The 22,141-nt window shown below is 42.0% G+C and overlaps 1 protein-coding gene across 3 annotated transcripts; it reads right to left on the reverse strand.

Moving 5' to 3' along the window:
* Nucleotides 1-1,079: 1,079 nt before the first annotated feature.
* ccdc18 (coiled-coil domain containing 18) lies at nucleotides 1,080-21,587 on the reverse strand. 3 transcript variants are annotated; one of them, XM_028020844.1, is made up of 25 exons: nucleotides 21,067-21,586; nucleotides 20,498-20,635; nucleotides 20,286-20,392; nucleotides 19,451-19,579; nucleotides 19,002-19,098; nucleotides 18,780-18,901; nucleotides 18,439-18,697; nucleotides 18,166-18,253; nucleotides 16,208-16,425; nucleotides 15,086-15,196; nucleotides 14,215-14,346; nucleotides 14,008-14,142; nucleotides 13,844-13,921; nucleotides 13,509-13,625; nucleotides 13,251-13,418; nucleotides 12,302-12,444; nucleotides 11,857-11,999; nucleotides 11,539-11,752; nucleotides 10,300-10,399; nucleotides 10,113-10,208; nucleotides 8,756-8,896; nucleotides 8,462-8,599; nucleotides 5,305-5,748; nucleotides 3,923-4,564; nucleotides 1,080-1,355 (listed from the first exon to the last, which is right to left on the reverse strand). In XM_028020844.1, exons 2-24 carry the CDS (start codon nucleotides 20,624-20,626, stop codon nucleotides 3,941-3,943), a joined length of 3,933 nt encoding a protein of 1,310 aa, XP_027876645.1. In that variant the 5' UTR covers nucleotides 20,627-20,635; nucleotides 21,067-21,586; the 3' UTR covers nucleotides 1,080-1,355; nucleotides 3,923-3,940. The 3 variants fall into 3 exon arrangements, with proteins under 3 accessions (XP_027876645.1, XP_027876646.1, XP_027876644.1); XM_028020845.1 differs by lacking the exon at nucleotides 1,080-1,355 and adding an exon at nucleotides 3,096-3,198 and having other exon boundaries at nucleotides 21,067-21,587; XM_028020843.1 differs by lacking the exon at nucleotides 1,080-1,355 and having other exon boundaries at nucleotides 3,684-4,564.
* Between the last annotated feature and the right edge of the window lie 554 nt (nucleotides 21,588-22,141).

Genomic DNA, 22,141 nt, shown 5'->3' on the forward strand with positions numbered 1-22,141 from the left:
ATTGTAAAAATAATAGAAATTGTAAAATTCATAGAAAAATCCAATAATATTGCCAGCAGTTAATTACCATCAAATTAATGATAGGTACTAATCGGCCAAAATTCCAAATTTTGCTGGTATTTAGATGTAAAACTGTAAACCAGTTAATTATTTTTACAAAGAACAGCATCCTGGTGTGATATTTTGGTTTATTTTTCTTTATAAACAATTTAATGTATGATGCCCCTTATGTCTAATATTGAAATCTCAACGGAAGACTGGGAATTTTCAATTGTAATTTTATTACAGTTGCCATACATTTGCTGTACGTTTGGCCCTGCTGCTTACAATGTATTGGAGAAGCTAAAGCGGCAGTAGGCTTAGGGCAACGAGGCATGAGAGTTTTTCCATCATGTTATTGTGTCAAACAGCAGGATTTACGGCAAATGCAGTTACTGTTACTTGTCATGTAAACATGAGTTCTCTAGTTTGTAGTTTTGATCCTGCAGCATCACCAGCAAGACAGCTATTGCTTTTAACTCTGCAATCCTGCACTTGAGCTCTGGGCTTCATCAACTCGCCACAGTGTTGCAGTATTGTCAGTCCAAGTGCACAAGTGCTAGCTAAATGTGCCAATTAGCAGGCGCTAATGGTGCCCAGACCCTCGGCCTATATTAACCAGGTCAGCTGGGACCTTATCAGGATTGAGACATTTACTTTGAAATCAAGTTTCTGCTATTTTTGCTGGGTCAGGAGAAGGAAACACATTTCTGCATCACAGATAAGCATTTTTACTAACTTTAACCAACTGATAAAGAAATGCTTCCATTTAATTTCTAATCTCTCTCTCTCTTTCACACACATGAACACGCACACACACTACCAGGATCCTACAAAAGCCGCAGTCTAAAGATCCAAACGGGATCTGACAACCAAAACCTTTCTGATGTCTTTGCTCTGTGTTCACATGTGATCATAATTTCACTTGTCCACATGGAGCCATGTGCCAAACATTCCTTCCATGGTCAGAGAGCAGTTTGATGACCCTCCAACTCAGCGTGGGAACTTCCAGAGATTTTCATAGGAACGCATCAGTCACCTCAGTTTATGTAAAAACTCTTTAATTGGCAGAAATAATAAGAAAACTATTTACATTCACAAACAGTAGTTAACAAGGTTAAATAAAAAGCAAATGCTACATTCTGCTGAACCAAAGAATCCATGTTTTACTAAGTGCAATTAAAGAGGTCACATAAACATGCTCTAATAATTTATCTTAATCATTAACACATAAAGGGACAAGTCATGGAGAAGGTTGATAAATACAGGGATGTATTGGGTTGGTTGGTTGGTGTGCTCCCCATGCAGGCAGCTCCCTGAAAGAGAGAAGGACAGTACATGCTAGGCTTCCTGGGAACGCCTGTCACAAAAAAAAACATCAATCAATTCGTCACATGATAAATTAAAATGAACGTGATGATGAGGAATATTTTTTGAAGTGAAATTTTGTTTAAAGACACATGACCACAACACATGATGGCTTTTGACCATGTGTGGTTTTAATTTTTATCCCAGTAATTACTGGGGCAATTTATTGACCAGGAAATGTGTTATGACAAACCTGATCCTGAGTAAAACTTGAAACTATTTCATAGAGTGAGCCAGACTTCAAAGTTTTCAATGACAAATTTTTCCCGGGTCATCGTGGTTTACATTTACAGAGGCTCAGTCTCTCTGCACATGTTGTAATGTGATTTGATAAAAGTCGGTAAACAACTGAAGCAGCCCGGCAAGAAGAGAGGAAGTCATAAAGGCCGCATGAATCCAACATGAAGGTACTCCGGTCAGATGATGGCAAAATTAGTAAATTCAGCTTTTTGTTTCACATGTTGAATGCGACCCATCATAAAACATCCTCCTGAACACACCACCCCCATCAGGGAAACCCGGCGGTGGCAGCATCAGGCTGTGGCGAACCAAAACTATAACTGGAGTAAGATGTGGCTTTATTAACTGCTAGCTTGGAAGGGGCTCAATACAAATGCTCAACACACTTTTTAAAAACAAGTTATGTAAAACCTTTTGAAAGTCACGTATCGTTTTCCTTCCTCTTCACAACTTGTGCACTACTTTGTGCTGTTCTGTCACGTAAGATACACTGTGGTTGTAGCATAAATGTAAAAAACAGCTCAGGAAGTAGGGGTAGTTTTGCGTTATCTCTATATAAATATCTTACTTTGCCAAACGTGACCCTCTAAACACTAAATCGACTAAACGACCTAAAGAAGTTTATCTTGCGCAATTTTCCTGGTGTTGAAAGTTTTGTTCCTCTCCTCCCCCACAGAGGTGACGGTGAAAACGATCTGAATGACTGACAGTCTCAAAGCTCGTCAACAAAAACGAGGACTTAGTGGCTAATAGGCAGCCAGATATCAGCATTAAAACACATTTCAGATACTATTAGGCTCATTTGAAGGCTGCGTCATATAAAGATCCAACTGATTAAGAAATCCAGAATTCAAAGTTCATTGCATGACACAAAAACAAGAGACAGTGTGTGAAACTAGAAGTGAAAACCTGAAGGTACAATGCAATCCTTGGCTAGTCAAACACTGGTGTGGCTTCTTCCACTTGGAAAAAAAAAAAAGATGATACCAGAGATAAACACATCCAGGTTTACACTATTCATAACTATTGGACTGTTGTGACTTCATAAGCACAAACCTTTAAAGTGTTTTATAGAGTTTTCATGTTGCAGATTGAGCCAAAGTGGCACATTATTGTGAAACAGAAGGACAATGAGACTTTGACACCTGATAGTCCAGTAGACTCAGTTTGATTGGTGACCAAAGTTGCAACATTTGTTACCATTTTCAGCTGCTGTGATTCTTCCACATTGAAAAACCTGTTCACCTCCTCGCCTGTGGTGGCGCTGCACCAAGAACCGCTGAAGGAAACGACATGAAAACCTCTGAAGGAGACACAGAGAACAACTTCCTTCTTCATAAAATGTAAACAAACATGGAGTGGCGTCAGATTTCAGCGGTTGTAGGATTTCTCCCAGTGGATCTAAACTCACATTTTTATTAGGCCCGAGCAGCAAAGCGCTGCGAAGGCCTATTGTATCTGTACTGTTTATTCTGTTTGTATTTTCCCAGAATGCCCTGCGCTTGAAGCGGTCTCCAGTCACATATGAATTCGACCTGGACCAGAGTTCACCTGAACCAAACAGAGACCTGGGTTTGTAGGCGGAGCAGAGTTCAGCGTTTGGTTCTCTTCACAGTTTGATTATCTATTCTCACCTCAATAAAACAAACTGGACTTTCTAGGTAGAAGAACTGGAGTTCAATTAAGGCGGATCAGCCTTAGTTTTCACTTTTCTTTTCAAACGAATAAAAATCTGAAAAGTGTAGCATGCATTTTTGTTCAACTAATGAGAGAGAATTTCATGAAAGCCCCTGTTTCATTTCAGTTTTGCAAAAAAAAAAAAACCCGTCTCAGTCAGACAAAATGGAGAGCAGCTGTAACCATCAGTTAATCTTTGCAGTGAGATTCAGGTCTGGACTTTGACTGGACCATGAATTCCTTACATTGGTATTTAGGCTCCATCTTCATCTCTCATCAACTCTAACCAGCAGGGGGAAAAAAAAATCATCCCACAGCATGATGCTGCCACTACTATGTTTCAGCAAAAGGATGTTGTGTTCAAGGTATCATGGTAATATTTATTATGTGTTCCCTTTTTTGACTAATCTCATAAAATACATTGAAGCTGGTGATTGGATTGTAACAAAATGGCATGTGAACGTCAATGCAAGGCAAAAAAATAGGTGAATCTCCAACTCGACCACTAGATGTCAGTAACTGTTGCTCTGATACTTCCCATTTCAGAAAACAAAACCAAGCTTTTATTGATCAATCGGCTAATTAAAGGCGTTTTTACCTGCAGAGTGACAGAGAGTCAGGTCTGCGTCTGCTTTATGGGGCTCCATGGAGACGAATCCTGCTGCATGGCTAAAGTCTGATTCACAAACCTCAGCATCCCGGTCAGTGAGCTCATGTCCACCTCTCCCTCGTCCTCTCCCACCAGAGTCCCCTCCGATTCCCTCCTGGACTCAGTGAGCGGCATGTTGTCCCCCTGCTGTCCCACCGGTGCCTCTGTGCGGATGTCTGCGCTGTTGGGTTCGTCTGCCATGTACGTTAGTGGGTCGAACGAAGCCTCGGTGGAGCTGAGGCCCCGCCAGCTTTGGTCAGCCGACCCTGGGAACGTCAAACCAGACGCAGAGGAAGAGTCCCACGGCTCCCTGATCAGCGCCCCCCTCAGGCTGCGAGGGAGGTCCGTGGAGGAGTGTAAGCTGGCGCTCTTAGGCCAGTCGTGTGTCGGGGAGCGCAGGGGCCCCGGGTGAGAGTGTGGAGACAAGCGGACGGAGGCTGGTAAGAGTCTGAAGGAAGGAAGAGATGGCTGAGAGGAGAAGGAGGGCTCCGGAGGCTCAGTGAGGGAGGGAGAGTGGCTGCAGAGGCTCCGTCTCTCTGCTGCTCGTCCCAGACTGGAGATCCGGGCCTGGAGGCGGGTCACCTCTGACTCCTGCAGCAGGAGGAAAAATCAGCATGAAACACGTTGGAACAGGAGGAACAGTCAAAGGGTTCCTGCAGGTTTCAGAAAGTCAAATATAAGACCTCTTATGCCACCTTGAATGAAATTTAAGACAAAAAAAAACTAGAAATATAAGAGGTTATTGTAACATTGAGGTGAGGAACTCTTTTACAATCAAGCAAAGCAAAGACTGACATTTCTGGAGTTTGTGGCTCCTGCCAGCAACTTTGAGCTTCTCATTCTGCATAATAAGCTTAAGCTTAAAGGGGCAGTATTACTGTATCTGTTTTCCAGGAACACAGTGCCATTTTATGGCACAATCAAGTAACTATTTTGCCTTCAGCTGTTACAAAAATACCAGATATATCAAAAAATGACTTAAAAGAAATTTGAATTTATATATCAATACCTTAAGATTGGGCCTCTGTTTCTTTTAAAAACTCCTCAACTCTCTGAAACTCCGCCTTCAGAAAGTCATCACAACATGGCCCATCTATTAAAACCTTAACATTTTTATCAGCATAGCATAAAAATGCTGATAGCATAGCATTGCATTCACATGCACATCTCAATGCACATGAGATGTGCATGTTACATCTCATGGTAAGATGTATTTAAGCCCTGTGATTAATGTTTTTAAGTCACTGTTTTTGTTATATTTAAATGATTTTAAGACTTGTTAAGGATGCGCAGGCAGTCGGCAAAGCATGCGGTTCTGGGATAAAGCGTACCTTGATGAGCAGCGAATCAACGGACATCTCTGCAGACTTCTCCGAGGCTTGGAGTTGAGTTTGGAGCTGGGAAACCTGCGTTCTGCTTTGCTGCAGCTGCGCAGAGAGCAGCTCCAGTTGCGCATGGAGGTGGCTGCTCTGAACTCTGGTCTGCTCACACAGAACCTTGCTGTCCTCCAGTTCGGTTCTGCTCTGCAGCAGCTGCGCCTGGCTCTGGTCCAGCTGCGCCTGGAGGTGGCCGGCCTGGCTGCGGCTGTAGTCCAGCTCGATCTCGGCCTGGTCCAGCTGGGCTTTGACCCGGCCGCACTGCGCCCTGGCCTCCTCCAGGTGGGCCTGGCTCTGCTGGAGCTTGGCGGTGAGCTGCTCCTGGGACGAGCGCATGGTGGAGGAGATCTGCTCCGACACTTTGAGGAGCTGGCCCCGCGTGTGCTGCAGAGACTCCAGCTGCAGGACGACGGAGAGCGGCGCGGTCAGGACACAGGGTTTCACAAAAGCATTCACACAGCGTCCACCATCCCTTTACAGTATATTAGACACAATATATATATCTCATGTTCCAGATTATTATGCAAGTGATATTTTCTCAAATTTTCTTAAATGGTCAATGCAAATGATGGTCAGTATAATTTTCAAGTCATGAACTATTACAGTATAAATCAAATTTTACTGAACAAAGCTCCCCATGAGAACAGTAATTTTTTCAAAAATAAAAAAACTCAAAATGCGAAATGTTCTAAATTATTCTGCACAGCAGATTTTCTAAATATTTTATGGATTATACGATTATAAGAACTGCAAACGGTCGTTCTTTGAATGTGCAGCATCAAGTGGTCACATGTACTAAAATCAAAAGCTATTTCAATCAAAAACACCTTAACAGACCAAGTTACATGTTAACATAGAACCTTCTTTGATATCACAGCACAATTCTTCATCCATTGAACTTGTGAGTTTGTGGAAAGTTTCTGCTTGAATTTCTTTGCAGGATGTCAGAATATCTTCCCAGAGCTGCTGGTTTGATATGAACTGCGTTCCACCCTCAGATCTTCTGCTTGAGGAAACTCCAAAGGTTCTCAATAGGGTTGAGGTCAGAGGTCAGAGGAGGATGGTGACCACACCATCAGTTTCTCCTCTTTTATGCCCATAGCAGCCAATGACACAGTGGTATTCCTTGCAGCATGAGATGGTGCATTGTCATGCATGAAGATGATTTTGCTACTGAAGGTTCGGCTCTTCTTTTGAACCATGACAGAAAGTGATCAGCCAGAAAGTCCATCTACTTTGCTGAGGTCATTTTCACACCTTCAGGGACTCTGAAGGGGCCGACCAAAGATTCTCTCTCCATGATTTCTGCCCAAACAATGACTCCACCACCTCCTTGCTGACTGACGTCACAGCCGTGTTGGGAAGTGGTGGCCGTCCACCACCAATCCACTACATCAGTCATCAGTGAACAAGACTGTTTGAAAAGTAATCTTCATGTACGGCTGGGCCCACTGCGACCGTTTCTGCTTGTGAGCTCTGGTTAGTGGAAGTCGAATAGTAGGTTGATGCTCCACAAGCCTCTGGAGGATCCTCCATCTTGAGGTTCCAGAGGCTCCAGCAGCTTCAAATAACGGTTTGCTGCTTTGTAAGGGCATTTTAACAGCTGCTCTCTTAATCTGATGAACTTGTCTAACAGAAACCTTCCTCATTCTGCCTTTATCTGTACAAACCCATCTTTGTTCTGAATCAGCCACAAATCTCTTCACAGTACGATAACGCTTCAGTTTTCCTTAAATATGTAATGTTTTCATATCTTGTCATACGGCACTACACTATCTGATGATTTTCATCAGCAGAGATTCTTTCTCTTTCCCATATTGCTTGAAACCTGTGGCCTGCTTAATAATGTGGAACATCCTTCTTACGTAGATTTCCCTTAATTGAGCTCACCAGACAAACTAATCAACCAGCTCTCTGAAATTAATTAAAGTGATTCAAAGAGCCCTGACACACAAAACCATCTATAAATTTAATAGCACAACAAAAAATTTCATCTTTATGACACTTTAATCCAATTTGCATAATAATTTGAAACACGGTGTATACGGTATATAGCAGGAAGAGGCACACCTCTGGAACCACTGGAAGGTGGTTCAACAAAGTATTACTTTATTTTTTATTAAATCGTGTAAATTATGCTAATATCTACTTTAATAATATTTAATATTTACACTCCAGTTTCTCTTTATCTAGAATTATTTATCTATTAAAGTTGAAATGTTATGTAATCATGTAATAACGTGAATGTAAATGAACACCAAAAAACAAACAATTAAAGAAAAACAACTTAAAACTGTGAATCAGTTTCTGTTAGGCAATACTGTGCATTAGTCAATTACATAAAACTCCAGTAGAAACACATAATGTGAAAAAGTTTCCCTCAGGTAAAAACATCCAAGAAGAGGAATAGAAATGAGACAGAACAGAAGCGTATGAGGAACAACGGTGACCACCGGAGTCACTGCAAACCCACAGCAGCTGTTCTAACACGGACCAACAGGAAGCACACGGACTCATGAGACGGAGACTGAAATTCTCATGAAAAACCGCCGTCACGTTTTCCAGGTGAGATTAAAGGATTTCTCAAACACCCATGAAAGAATCAAAGCAAAACTACAGGTATGTTTCTGATTAACATTATTACATGATGTAAAGCTAAAAGAAAAGTCAATTTTATAAAATATTGCCCCATTAAGCTGGAGTCGCCATGTCGACCATGTACAGTACAGTAAGGCTCCTTTCATGTTTTGTGGAACTGACTGAATATCTTCATAAATAAATGGAAACGTTCAACATTTATATTAGCAGGATCTTCTAAAGTAATTTAATAAAGACAATTATTTCAACATAGATATTTTAATTTCAAAGAACAAAACAGAAAACACTCTTTTTAAACAGAGAGTGTGTTGAGGTGGAAGGTGTGCAATAGCTTTGGTGTTTTGTTAAATTTAAACTGTTGTTTATGTAGTCAAGCTGTTTGTATGTGTATTTACTGTTTGTTTGGGCAGCTGCTACTATGCAGTGGACACCCTCGAGTGTGTGACAAATGTCCCTAGGGGTCAGTAAAGTATATTCTCTTCTCTGATGTCAGGTGGAGGTGGAGGAGGTGTACCTCTTTACTGTGCTGCTCCTTCTCCAGCTCCAGCTCCTGCTCCAGAGCAGAGAGCGTGCTCTGCAGCCGCTCCTCCTCCTGCAGCCACCCAGACTCCTTCTGAAGTAGCTCCTCCACTGCGCTGCGCAGCTGGGCCTCCTGCAAAAACACACACACCACATGGTTAAAATCATACGCGCAACACGGAGGCAGCTGAAGGGAATGGAAAAATGACTCATTCTCAGACTATTCCAGTTAATCCCAGGGAAACCAACAGTTAACAGTCCCAGAAGTCAGAGCAACAAGTGGCTTCACCGTCTCCCTGATCTGCAGCTTGGTTCCGTCCAGCTCTCTGCTCAGAGCGTCACGGTCACGCCGACTCGCTTCCAGTTCGTCCAGCGCTTCCTGAAGCCGTTGCTCGCACTCAGACAGCTGCTGGTTGAGCTTCTCTGACTCCTAACAGCACAAAAACAGGAGCAGACAGGAAGTTCCAGCAGCTCTCAGTAACTATCTAAATTAGTGATGCCCATCGTGGTATCCCAGGATCTCCTCTCCTCACTTCTATCAAAAGAAAGCTGCATGTATGGGAAGTTCTTTTAATGCTCCAAGGAGATGCTAATCGGGTAACTGGATGGAAATAGAACTGGGATGTTTGAACTGTGTACAGTGCTATGCAAAGTTTTTACATCCATTGACATTTTGTCAAATTACAATCCCAGACTTATCAGAAGAGGAATGAAAATAATGTGTGTCTTTTTAACTAATAAAGATCTTAAAAGTGTTTTTATGTTCAAAATCCCTGAGTGAACGTCTCAGTTACAGCTGAGTGTTTGGTGTTTCTAAAGTGACAGACAGGTGAAAATGGGCAGCGAACACATGAATGATGCAAACTCCACCCCCCAAAAAGAAAGAAAAACAACACATAATCACAAGAAAAAAAAATAATTCCACATAAAAACAATGCAAACAAAGAATGCTGCAAACACATGAAACAGAAAGAAAGTGAAAATGCTGTAAATAGCAACAAGAACAGCAAGTAAAAAACTCGCTCCACAAAATGGAAGGTGCTCCAGACCACTAGGGGGAATCTGGAGAAGAAATATGCTGCTGTTGATAATGACATCAAGTATATCGCACCTTTTCTTTCTTCTTCCAAATTCTCCTGGACATCCTGTTAAATTTTGACATCTGTCTTTACTGAAAGTCTGGTCCGATATAATTTGGTGGTCGACTCCCCCTAGTGGTCTGGAGTAATGCAGTTCTATGGAATGACTGCAGAGTTTCATACTTGCTGCTTCTGCTGTATTTGTGCAGTTTCCCTTTTTCTTTTACTTCCTGTGATTGCAGCATTTTGCATTAGTTTTCCTGCCCGTGTGTTTTGGAGTTTGCATCATTTCTGTGGTTCGGATCGATCAGTTGGGAAAATGAGTCGGGTTTAGACAAGCCTGAGAGAAGTTAGGTTAACTGTACTGGAATTAAATTATCATTATGAATGTAATTTAAATTAATTAATATTTTTTGTATAAAAAGGAATAATATTTATTATAAAACCAGCAAAAATGTACTTTTCAAATGACCTTTATGTTGCTTTTCTTCTTCCCTAAAGTCTCTGGATGGAAACTTGAGGCTAAAACGAATAAAAAGCTAAGAGGACAGGGACAGGTTCTCTGACCTTGGCGTTTCTTTGTGTTAGCTCCTGCTGCAGGACCTCCACCTTCCTGTCCATCTCCAGCTTGTGCTCCCTGATGGCTTCGTCCAACTGGCTGAGCTGAGGGGGACACGGCAGTGAGGACAGGTGGTAGATGAGACGGACGTTTAATGGCGGTGAATAGAAAAGGCTGATTGAAGATGTGTTGCACCAGCTTGGCTCTCTGCTGGAGCTCCTCCTGTGTTTCTTTCAGGGCGTTGTCCATGTCCAAGACCTCATGAGTTCTCGCCTCTAACTCCCTCTGGGTCTCACTGTAAATTCATGCACATGCACAGACACACACACAGATAAGCTACAGCTGGATGACATGGCTGAAAAACATGTCATGAGGTAAGCATTTCATATCAGTCGATAACGACAGTTATGAATTTTTTTGCTTTTAAGCAGTTATGAGGCATGGTGGCGAAACCTTAAATTGCCGCTCCACAAGTTGTTCTACAGGTTGCTCTACAGGTTGTCGCTAGGCAACCAAAGAGTAAATGAGTTTCCCCCAGAATGCTGTGCGGTTCTGGATCCAAGTTCAGTGAAATTGTTGAATTTCACTGATGTTTTATCAATAGATATTGATCACAAACCTATCACATAAATATATTGTTACTGATTTATAGTCCAGCTCTGTGATAATCCATAAGCCACCTGTCTCATCATCAGGACTCAGGAGAACAACTTCTGGATTGTGGAAGATGAAATATTTTTGCAAGACAATATTAGGATATTCATTCATTCTTTTTGCAGCATTTGGGTTGATACTTATGTACTTATGTTCCTCTAGTATATACTGTATGTGCCGGCAGACGCATATATACACACGCAGGTTTAATGGAGGAGTTAAAAAGTTCAGAAAATCATAATAACTCCAGGTTGGCTTTTGACTTTCCTAGTTTCTTCGTGACTGATTATCCAACAGAGTGCTTGATGTACAGTAGCCATGGAAACTGTTGTGTCATACAACTGGGCTTTGTATGATTCTGCATTTCATGCAACAAAAACATCCCAATGTTTAACGTTATCTCAACAGATAAAATACTTTAAAGATGTTTTACTTTAGAAATATCTAAATTTGTCACAGTCCTAAAATATGTTTTTAACAGCTAACACACAACGCAGAATTAAACCTGAGAAACAAGAAAACTAAAACAGTCAGCCCTCTGTCTCTGCAGAGCAAAAGGGACAGTGGCTGATTTTCAGACCTCTGTTGAGGTAAATAAAATCGCTTTCACATGCAAATATCGGCCGATCACCAAAAATGAAGGAAGTCGGGTTTGATTTAAAGCAAAGCTTCAACATTTGCATAGTTTTCCATAGATGTTCAGAGCAGCAGACTTGCTGATGCAATTTTCTGTTCGTGTGGTGCACAGAGCGACCTTTCCACACGTGGACTTCTCCTCACCTCAGCCTCAAACCCAGTTTGTCCACCTGGGCTTGCCGTTGGTCAGAGACGGTCTGGGTCCTCTGCAGGACGTCCTGCAGCTCCTGCAGTCGTTCCACGGTGTCGCCCAGCTCCACCTGCACGGAGTGCAGTTCACCCTCCAGGATCTTCACTCTCTGCATGCTGCAGAGCCGCTCCTCCTCACAGCGATGGAGCTTCTCTTCAAGTTCCTCAACTGGAGGAAGATGAGAGTCGATAAAGGTCAAAGATGAGACTGATGGAGAACATGCTGAAAACACCGGACCTTTTTTTCCTCCGAACTGATCCTGAATGTCTAACCTGTGGAGGTCTTGGTGATGACTTGGCTCTTGGTGCACTGCAGGTTCTGCTCCAAGCCAACGATCTGCTCTGCCTTTGCAGCCACTTGGCTCCTCAGGTGCTCCAGCTCCACCTCCAGCTTTTCCATCTTCAATGTGAGATGACTGCCCAGAAATATAAAGCACAACATGAGGTAAAGATTCAAGCTTTAACTGAAAGTATAGCTCTAACACCAACAGAGAAAGGCTTGTGTATTTTGTCCTTTCCCTCAGCTGGAAACTAAAAGAGAAGCAAAACCATCCACAAACAGATCATGACGTGGTTTTTGCCATATTACAAAAGTTACACTTCAGGATGTCATTTTAATGTATTTTAGAGTGTTAGAATGAGTGTTTTATCAGAAGGATGATACAGAAAACAGGTAGTATAAGGAGCTTCGTGTGATCCTAGCTCTTCTGTCTGGGACCTGATGGACTTGGAGAGTTGTGCGTTTTGTTCGGTCGCCTCCTGCAGGTTCCTCTCCGCAGCCTGGGCCTCCAGGCCTCTGCTCCTGACTTCATCTTGTAGAGAAGCCCACGCTCGCTCCAGCTGCAGCTCCAAACCAGACACCTGGAACAGACAGCAAAAAGTCAGCTGTTGACTGGAAAAACACGGCCAAGAAAGTGTTTATCCATAATCTCCATAATAAGATTCAAAAGTGAAAAAGTGGTGAGTTTTGACAGATTAAAGGGCCAGTGTTGCGTATTTTCTAGCAACATTGTGCCATTTTAGGACACAATCATGTAACTATGTTACCTTCAGGAAGTCAACACAACATTGCTCCTCCATTAACTCTTTAACAAAGTTTTTACCAGCTGCTGGGCGCTGCTTTACCTGCTATCTGGCCACTCCGGATATCCTATTTTCCTGCATTGAGCCTCGATGTGGCCAAACTCCATCAAGTGCTTGTTTTTCAACTGCCAAATTAGATTCGTTGTGTTGATGCATTTTGATGTGCTTCACCCCTGAGGTAATTGTCTGCCTCAACACGCAAACGTTCCCATTCCCAATTTTACAGCATTCAGATTGTCAGTTAGCACACAGGAGCCTTAGGAACATTGGGGTGACCTTTTGTTACCTCAGGAACCATAAGTTGTACTTGGATGACAAAGGATGCAGAGGAATCAGCACTAAAATAATCAGTGTATTTCTTATTCTAGGTCACAGGGTACCCAGAACCCAAATTTAATGAGCTGTGGATGCACTGGATGTGACATCATGCATTATTATAATGCACTGGATTATGAATCCAGTGTATCAGCCAGTGCACAATGCAGGGAAAATGTGCACAATGCACTGGATAATGCACTGGACGATACACTGCAATATCCAGTGCCATGTGCACCGGATAACGGGCGTATGTGTGTTAGCCTCACCTGTCTTTGCAATTGGCTCTGGCTCTCCTCCAGCTCGGAGACCCGAGCCGTGCTCTCGGTCAGCATGGTCTGCTGCTGCTGCAGAGACTCCTGCAGTTGCAGGTTCTGTTCACTGGAGCTCTGACAGACCAGGCTGGTGCTGTGCAGCTTCTCCTGCAGACGAGACATCTGAAAAAGCAACAAGGAGAGAGGACAGGTGTGTCTGTTTAACTGCCTTGTGTCCTGACAAACCAACTGACAGACGTTTTCAGTGTGGACCTTTTCATTCTTCCTCTGCAGCTCTGTCTGATGGTTCCTCTTCAGCTCCTCCATTTGCTGCAGGTACGAGTTCAGCTCCTCCTTGCACACCGACAGGCAGGACTGCAGCTCAGATACCTAAACGGTGGAGAAACACAAAGCAGGTTATCGATGGTGGATACAACATCAGATAGATGGATGGATGAAGAGATGAACAAATGGAAACTTTTAGACATCCTAATAGGGAATACGAATAAGAAATTTAAATTTTCTTCCATGTTTATCCAGACATAAAAAATATCATAAACATACTTCTTGTGACTTTTCCATGTTGTGTTCATGGCTCCTATACAAACCATGGTGGCAGAGTGAGTAGCCTGATCTTTGAAACTCTGCAGCATCTCCTGGTTGTGTCGAACTTCAACCTGCTTCTCCTGGAATCAGGAAACAGAACATTTCATCAACGTATAAACTCCTCTGTCCTGTCCCGGATGGGAATGGAACCTACATGCTGCCTTGCCTGTGAGAGCTGATCCAAAGAGGTCTGCAGCAGCAGCGCAGCTTTCTGAGCCTTGTCCCGCTCCGTCTGAACAGAACCCAGCTGCTGCTCCAGTTCCAACATCTGGGCCAGGCTCTCCTCCACAGACAGCTGCAGCTACAGGAAGTCACAGAGCCACTGTTAGCTTAGCTGCTGCTGCTGCCAAAGGAGCTGATGAGTTTATGTTACCATTTCTATCCTATGCTGTTGCTCAGCCAGCTGCTTAGAGTGAGACTGTTTACACTGATCCAGAGCTTTCTGGTGCTCCTTCTGCTTTCTGCTCATCAGAACCTGGTAGTGCTGAACGCTGCTGCTCTTCTCCTGTAATGAGATCAGAGCCTCTAGCTGCCTTTCCATTACAAATATGTACAAAACAAATATTTGTCTATATTCTGCTAATGATGAAAAACCATTGGCAATTGCGGTGTTTCCATTAAATAAGAAATTAAATTCATTTGTGAACAAGCTTGTTTGCGCGATAAGTTATTAAAACTCGTGTGGCAGCGACCGATGTAAACACTTACATGAGATATATTCATATAATCAGAGCTCTATTAGCCAATGAGAGGTGACATCACCGTATTATTCAGCCGTTGGAACTGTAAGCCCCGCCTACTTGGGCATTTTGGGGAAACTTTAGTCTATGATTTTGCAGAAGATCTATGGATTCAACACGTTGGAACATCAACTTTTTATGAACTGTGTGATGTTGTGAGAGAACTGGTGGAGCCAGCTGCACATTGTCCCGGAAAAAAAGCAAGCCATCATCCTCCTACTGCTTCCTGTTGTCTTCTTCGACGTTTTTGGCAGTAGTAACATGTGACACAAATGATGGGGAAAAAAGTGTTTTCATTGCCGTTTTGCGAATTCAGCCTATTTTGATATGGCTAAAAAAAAACACCTCATTCTGCCGCAACAAACTTTTTATTGAAAAAGTTGTTTTTTTTTCTAAATAGCCGGGTTTCCATTAAGCAAATGTATTTTTGTACTTTCAGTATGGAAACACAGCTTCAGGCGCAGGGCTGATGAAGTTCTAGTTAAAACGTTTGAGTGGCTGTACCTTCAGCTCGTTTTCCAGCGCCGTGTTCTTCAGAGCGGCCAGACTGTACGCCGAGCTTTTTTCCTGCAGCTGTTTCTCCAGCGCAGCAACCCGAGCGCTTTTTCTTTTTAACTGAGGCAAAGTAAAACAGGGAAAGAAAAAACATATGGCACGTGCATATTAAGAAAAATATAAAAAATTATTCCTCTTCTTTGTTATTTCCAAAACTCTCAACATTTTTTCCTAGCGTCAGTGCTTTAGAAAAGAGTCACCAGCATGTTCAAGTTTATTTTTAGACATGGGACAATAACTATTAATAAACATTAGATGTAAATACATAACATTATAGCTCAGCGGCTAATTTACATCTCTAGTCCCATTGACAGGCAGGATAATAATAAATAAAAGGACTAAAAAAATTAAAATTAAAAACAAATAAAAACACCCACACAAAATAACACTACAGAATAAGAAATACATAAAACCATCTTAAAATCTACATATCTTTACATATGCTCAATGTTGATATTTTTGGCCAAAATATTTTTCCAAAAGCCAGTTTTAAGTTTGTTTGTTTTTTTTTGTTTTTTTTTAAATGAGATGAGAAGTGAAAATAGGATTTTAGGGTTTTTATCCAACAGCTTTTATGCTTGTTTATGAACTATTTCAACTGGTTGTTTTGGGAACTGTTTTGCAAGCCAATGACAAAACATGTTATACAATATGTCATATCAGGTGTAATCATGGCGTAGTGTCTGATTATACAGAAATTAGATTCAATTGTTTTCTTTTCACAATCTGTTTCACTCGTTTAAAACAAAATTGTGAATCCAAGATAATCCCTAAATATTAGAACTGTTGTACCATTTATAGTGTTGTTGATGTTTTTTTGCCTTGGATAAAAATATTAGAATCACTGTCAGTATTTGCCTGTTTTGAGAAATACATAGCTACAGTTTTGGATAAATGAAGATGTAAATGAGATCGGTAGCATTACACATCACTGCTGTCGGCTTTCGGGCACCTTGTTCCTTAAAAGGAATGACACCATGTACGGTATATGTGCTGCTCAGACTTGTATCTCTGATCGTCTTTAGTTTCACTCCAACGGCCTGAGGAGTAACGGTGAGAAAGCATAGTGACCTCTTTCTGAGCGTCTGTGGCCTGGCTGCCCCGCTCCAGCAGCTCTGTGTGGAGGTTCTGATAGTGGGAGGCTCTCTGGGCCATGGAGTTCTGCAGGGCAGAGATCTCCTCCTGGGCTCTGCTCAGACGCTCTTGCAGCCGCTCCTTCTGGCTCTGCTGTTTCAGCCGCTCGGCCTCCTTCACCTGCAGGACCCGCAGCAGCTGCTGGTAGCCCTCACCTGGAAGCAGTGGCACACGGTACGTTTTCCAGCAAACCACCTGGTGTACATGCTGGTGTCCCTTTGGAATACTTGGATGTAACTTTATCTCTTTCATTATTATTCATTATTTTTTTATTAGCAGGTCATTTGTATGTACAAATAACTCTAAATCTGCACTGTTGGATCATGTTATGACAAAACAAGTTCTCCATCCAGCCCAAACTTTCTCTTTTAGCCATTTATCCATCTAGTCAACATTTAAATAAAGATCATAGGGCACATAAAACCCAAACAGTCTGTCACTGAACTAAAACAAAACAAAACAAAAACTAGGAGTGCGCCAACAAATCAGCTCTGATTTCCTTAATATTCTAAATTCAAACTGGAGCTGGAAGAAATTTTAAATCTAAACAACAACCACTAAAAACAAGGAATAAAACAACAACAAAAAATTCCAAAGAAATGGATCAAATGATACTCAACTGTGAAATCTATTTTATCTACTTCCGCAAATATTTTTGTTGTTACATTTCGCAACTTTTAATACAAAAAAAAAAACCTCTCGGTCAAACCCAGACTCTGCAGGTCAGGCTATTTAGAGATCGATGATCGGCCGGAAAACTGAAATTGGTGCACCAGTAAAAATGACCAAAGTAGTTTTCTTCTAGAACAAAATATATCAAAGGCAGCCTTTCACCCTTAAGACTAATTTCACCCTTAAAACTAAAGTTGAGCTAATTTGGAGCATGCATGAAAAAAACTTCGTTAATAATAATTTCATCTTTTATTGCAGTGCCATAACCTCACTGAACATTCTGCACAATTCTTTTTTTTTTTTTTTTTTTTCTCCGAAGAGTTTTTGCGGCGCTAGTGGCACGTATTTTTTTTTACAGTAGGCAGACAGGAAGGAGGGTGAGGAGAGGGGGGAAGACATGCGGCAAAGGTCGTCGGGACCGGGAGTCGAACCCGCGACGTCCGCGTCGAGGACTAAGGCCTCCAAACGTGGGGCGTGCTAACCCCCTGCGCCACCACAGCACGCCCCATTCTGCACAATTCTACATTTAATTTAAGCTAATCTATTCAGCATGGGAATAAAATCTTATGCATGCATTTAACATAGCATCTCATGATACAGTTATTGGCATCTCTGATAGTCCATCTAAAATAAATATAGGAAAAGTGGGGATGCACCATATGGCATCAATATCAGTATCGGCTGGCATTAGTCAATTTTTAACAGACTGGTATCCGTCCAATACAAAAAACTGGGCTGATTTTAATAACCGATGTTCATTTCCATCTGGTTATGTCGTATTCATTTGCTCATGTGATGCTTATGCATTGTAGGATTGAGGTGTGTTTGATATAAACAAAGAAGCAATGTAGGTGGTGAAAACACACAACATTAACAATATTAATGTCTAATATTTATATCGGAACAATTTATTAAATTCTAAAGGCAAGGATTTTTAAAAATTAGGTTACCATAATCAAAGTTTCTAGGAATTTCTAATTACCAACCATAATGTTCTATTTCACAGTCTAAGGAAGAGTGTGGAAATTTGATTCCATAAAACGTAATACATCGTTCAAAGTTATTCATTAAGACGAGTGACGGGTCAACTGCTCCTAAAACAGGAACAGATTAATGAAACGGTTTGTCTACTGCTGTAAAACAGAGGAACTGATGAAATGGCATCAGAAAAAGGAACTCTGAAGCTCAGCCTTACAGTTGATGATGAAGGATCTGGAGCCTACCTGGCTTCAGCTTCAGCAGATGTGCAGCTCCTGAATAGTCCACTGGGGGCAGCATGCATGGATTGGAGCAGATTGGTCCTGCAGGAGCCTTCATAAATCAAAAAGCAAAAACGAAGACTGAAGCTCCCTCCCTTCAACAGGATCAGCGATCAAACACACAATCAGGTTTGTTATTTTTAGGTTGACTCCAGGATCAGGGTTTGGACACAAACACCAGATTGTATGTATGGAAACAAAACTCAGCCTGTGGGTGGGAGTGGAAAGCTGGCCCACCTCCTGCAGGTGCAGCAGAGCCAGAATGGCCTCCAGGGCGGACAGCTCAGCCTGGGTCTGGGTCACCTTCTGCTCCTGGTCACGGGTCAGCGTCCGCAGCTCCTCCACCTCCCTGCGCACGGAGGCCGCCTCCCTGCACTCGGCCCCCTGCTCTGAGAGCTGCTGCTCCAGCTGGGAGGCTCTGCACGCCACCTGCTCCAGCTGGGCCTGGAGGAGAGCCGCAGCCGCTCCGCCCTGCCTCAGCTCCTCCTGCAGCTGGCTGCGTGGAAAACAAAACGCTGCCGGTGAAGCGCATGCTGGGAAAAAGCGGCGTCTTCTACTCAACAGAAGACGCTCAGTACCTGACCGTTTGGCTCTGCTCAGCTCGCTCTCTTTCCAACGCAGAAAACTTCACCTCCAACTCCTGCTTTTCTCTGTCAGACCCCATCAGACTCTCCTTCAGCGTCGTCTCACTCTCCACCACCTCGAAGGCGCAAAATGACAAAACATCTCCAACGTCAACAGGCAAGAAAAGGTTTTTAAGTTGTCATAAAATAAGACGACAATTTTGAGTAAAAATGTACCTTTCGGAGTTTATTGGAAAACGTGTCTTTGTAATCGTTGAAAGCTTCTTTGAGTTTCTCTGCATTTTGAAGAGCTTGGTTCCTCTGCTGCTCAGCTCTGAGAGGAGAGGCGAGTTTAGATCCGGGGTTCCCAAACATGTAACCCCAAAGAGGATTAACTCACAGAAAATGAGACAAAATATTTAAAGCAATATCAACTTTTACAATGTCTTTTACCCTCTATTAATTAATTATTACATTTATTTAGCAGAAATGCTGCCTCATAGCTTTGACAGTGAGTTCTGTGGCGAAAAATGTTATTACCAGATGATACAATTTTGTCATCACAGTCCACTCTTTTGATTATAAGACGATATGTAATATTTAATATAAATCACATCAAAAGTTTTTTTTTTTTTTAAAGTAATCCCCCGTTTACGTCCAGGTGGGAGCAGGTCTAAAACCACCACCTCTTTCCTGTTGCTGTTCTGCTCTCCAGCTCCTCTCTCAGCATCCTCAGCTCCTCAGTAACCGTGGCGACCACAGCCTCACTGTGAACGGCAGCTTCCTGGCAGGACTCCGCCCTCAGCTCCGCTGCCCTATAAAACACGGACGATGCAAACTGCAGAGTTTAAACTAAGCAAGTCAGACATTAATGAATAAATCCGACGGATTATTTCTCTTACTATTATGGCATTTAGAAAATAAAAATAATTCTGGTAATTCTAGCTGACCTAAAACAAGAGAAGTTTGGTCTGATCTAACGTCAGATGTGCATGTGTCTTTGTATTTGGTGTATGTAAACTTCTGATTTCCAATGTATAAGAGATTTATTTTATTACAAATCAGAAAACATCTCATGAAAACTAGCTTTTTATAAGTGAAACTGAGCCTTTTCCAAATTCAAGGCCCATGGGCCAAAACTGACCCATCATAGCCATTTATATATATGGCCATATATATATATGGCTATGATGGATATATATTTTTATATATATCCAAAGTCTAGAGGGCCACAGAAATTTAACTTTATTTGATAAGTCAAATCAAATCAGTTCTTATTTGTATAGTGTCAAATCATATCATTGTAGAAAACATGTTAAAATTATATATAAAGGATACTCATAAAATGCAGAAAAAGCATAGACATAGACAATAAATTCAATTCAATTCATGTAGTTTGATCGACACATTCTGACACAACTGCCAAGGAACATTCTCAAAGAGTTGTGAATGTCCCTTCCTGGCCCTTGTGGCCCAAAATAAAAATGAGTTTGACTCCCTGCAGTAGAACAATGAGCTTACTTCAGTTCCTCAGTCTGAGCCTCCAGCTCAGCTTCCAGCTGACGAATGTGTTCGCTCATGGCCGCCATGCTGCTGCTGACCATGACCCCGGAGAGGCTGTGATGGACCTGCCAACGAAAACACTAATGTATCACTGCAACCATGGAACTGAAGCACACTTCTCTTTTCTTTTATGCGCGTGTCTGCGTGAGGGGGCCGGATGCATGTCCAACCTGCAGATCGGAAGCTTCTGGTTCAAACTGCAGGGCGTCCAGGTTGCTGCGGAACTGCTCATCTGCAATCAGGCAGGCGTTCTCCTGGCGAACGCAGCCGCCTTTCTTTCTCGCAGCGGCAGACGCCATCCCTACAGGCTGGACACAGAGAGGCAGGAACATGGCATGGCTTGGCTTTAAAAAGGTCTTCAAGTTTTAATTTGTTTTAAAATCTAAAAATAGATATAACATTGTGGTTCTTTAAAATATATATATACTGTAGTACATTTCCCATGTTTTATCAAACATAAAAGATGACAAAAACTAAACATTTCCAGCTCTACAGTTTTATTCAGATGAACTAAGGGTAAAACAAAAATGGCTTGTAGGCTCCTGGTCTTTAATATAAAATCTCAATGAAACAATATTTTTGTCATAACTTTACAAAATGTGAAAAGCTTCAACGTCAATATAGAGCTAGATGCAGATCTTGAAATTGTTGTACATCTTCCTCCAATTTCTGCATCGTCGCAGTAATTCATTCAGACCTAATTCTGTCGAATTAGACCTCTGATCTTTACTTTGCTCACCTTAGTTTCTGTCCCAGACTCCGGTGGCAGATCTCAGCTCCCTGGATCAGACTGTGCAGGCCGAACACATCTTTGCTAACTTTCTCCTCGATGTCAAACATCAGAACAGAACCGCCTGAATGTCGTTCCTCAGCTTAAATAACGACCAGTCTTACTAAAGTTAACTTTATCCAGCTCTTTGTATGGCTACATGTCTAAAGTTGAAATAAAAAGAGATCTCTCTCTCTTTGCAATTTTACACGAACACTGTGCTGCCAATAAACGACACTAACGTGAATGTAAACAGAGGAGCTCTTTACACCAACAGGTGGTTAGCTAGTCATTAGCCTTGTTTTTTGTTATAAAAGCAGTTAATTAAACACCATACATCATTTCTACTTCATCTGAACTATTACCTTAGTTGATCGGAGGGTAAGAAGCTAAAAGCATTTGTTTCTGAACTATATTTCAATAAATCTCTCGGGTTACTGGAAATCGAGGCGGAACGGTTTGTAAATTTTAGTCTCCGCCCACATGCCAACAACGTGCTTTATAATTGGATAGCTAAGTCATTCTGTGAGGTGATTGGTTGATATGCAATAGCGTCCGCTAACAACGGCGCGTGTGTTGGGGTCGAGTCGTTCTCCTTTCGCCGTCACACAGTTATACGCGGACGTTGGGGAGGAGTGAAAGGTTTATTTTGAGTTCACCGGCCAGAGGAAGCACAGACTGGCTCATTGTTTCAGCGTTGTGACGGAACCACAGCTTCACCGTTACTTCTACTCAGATCTGTTTACCTACAATTACACATGTAACTATGCTTGTCTGACCCTGGGATTATCATAATCACTTGTAAAATCAGTTTCACTCACTACTATTGCACCTACATTGTAGATCATTATCTTAAATATATGCAAATGTATATTCTGCATATTTCTATTTTTTTTGTTGTTGTTGCATTTTCGCAAACTTTGCTTTATATTCTCTATTTTATACCTAAACTTTACATTTCTGGCATCCAATGTGGGCAGTAAAGTAAGAATTTCATTGTTCAGGAAAATGCATTTCGTTACTGTGCACATGACAATAAAAGCAT

Source organism: Xiphophorus couchianus, chromosome 6 (genome assembly GCF_001444195.1).
Source record: "Xiphophorus couchianus chromosome 6, X_couchianus-1.0, whole genome shotgun sequence".
In the NCBI taxonomy this organism is placed as follows: domain Eukaryota; kingdom Metazoa; phylum Chordata; class Actinopteri; order Cyprinodontiformes; family Poeciliidae; genus Xiphophorus; species Xiphophorus couchianus.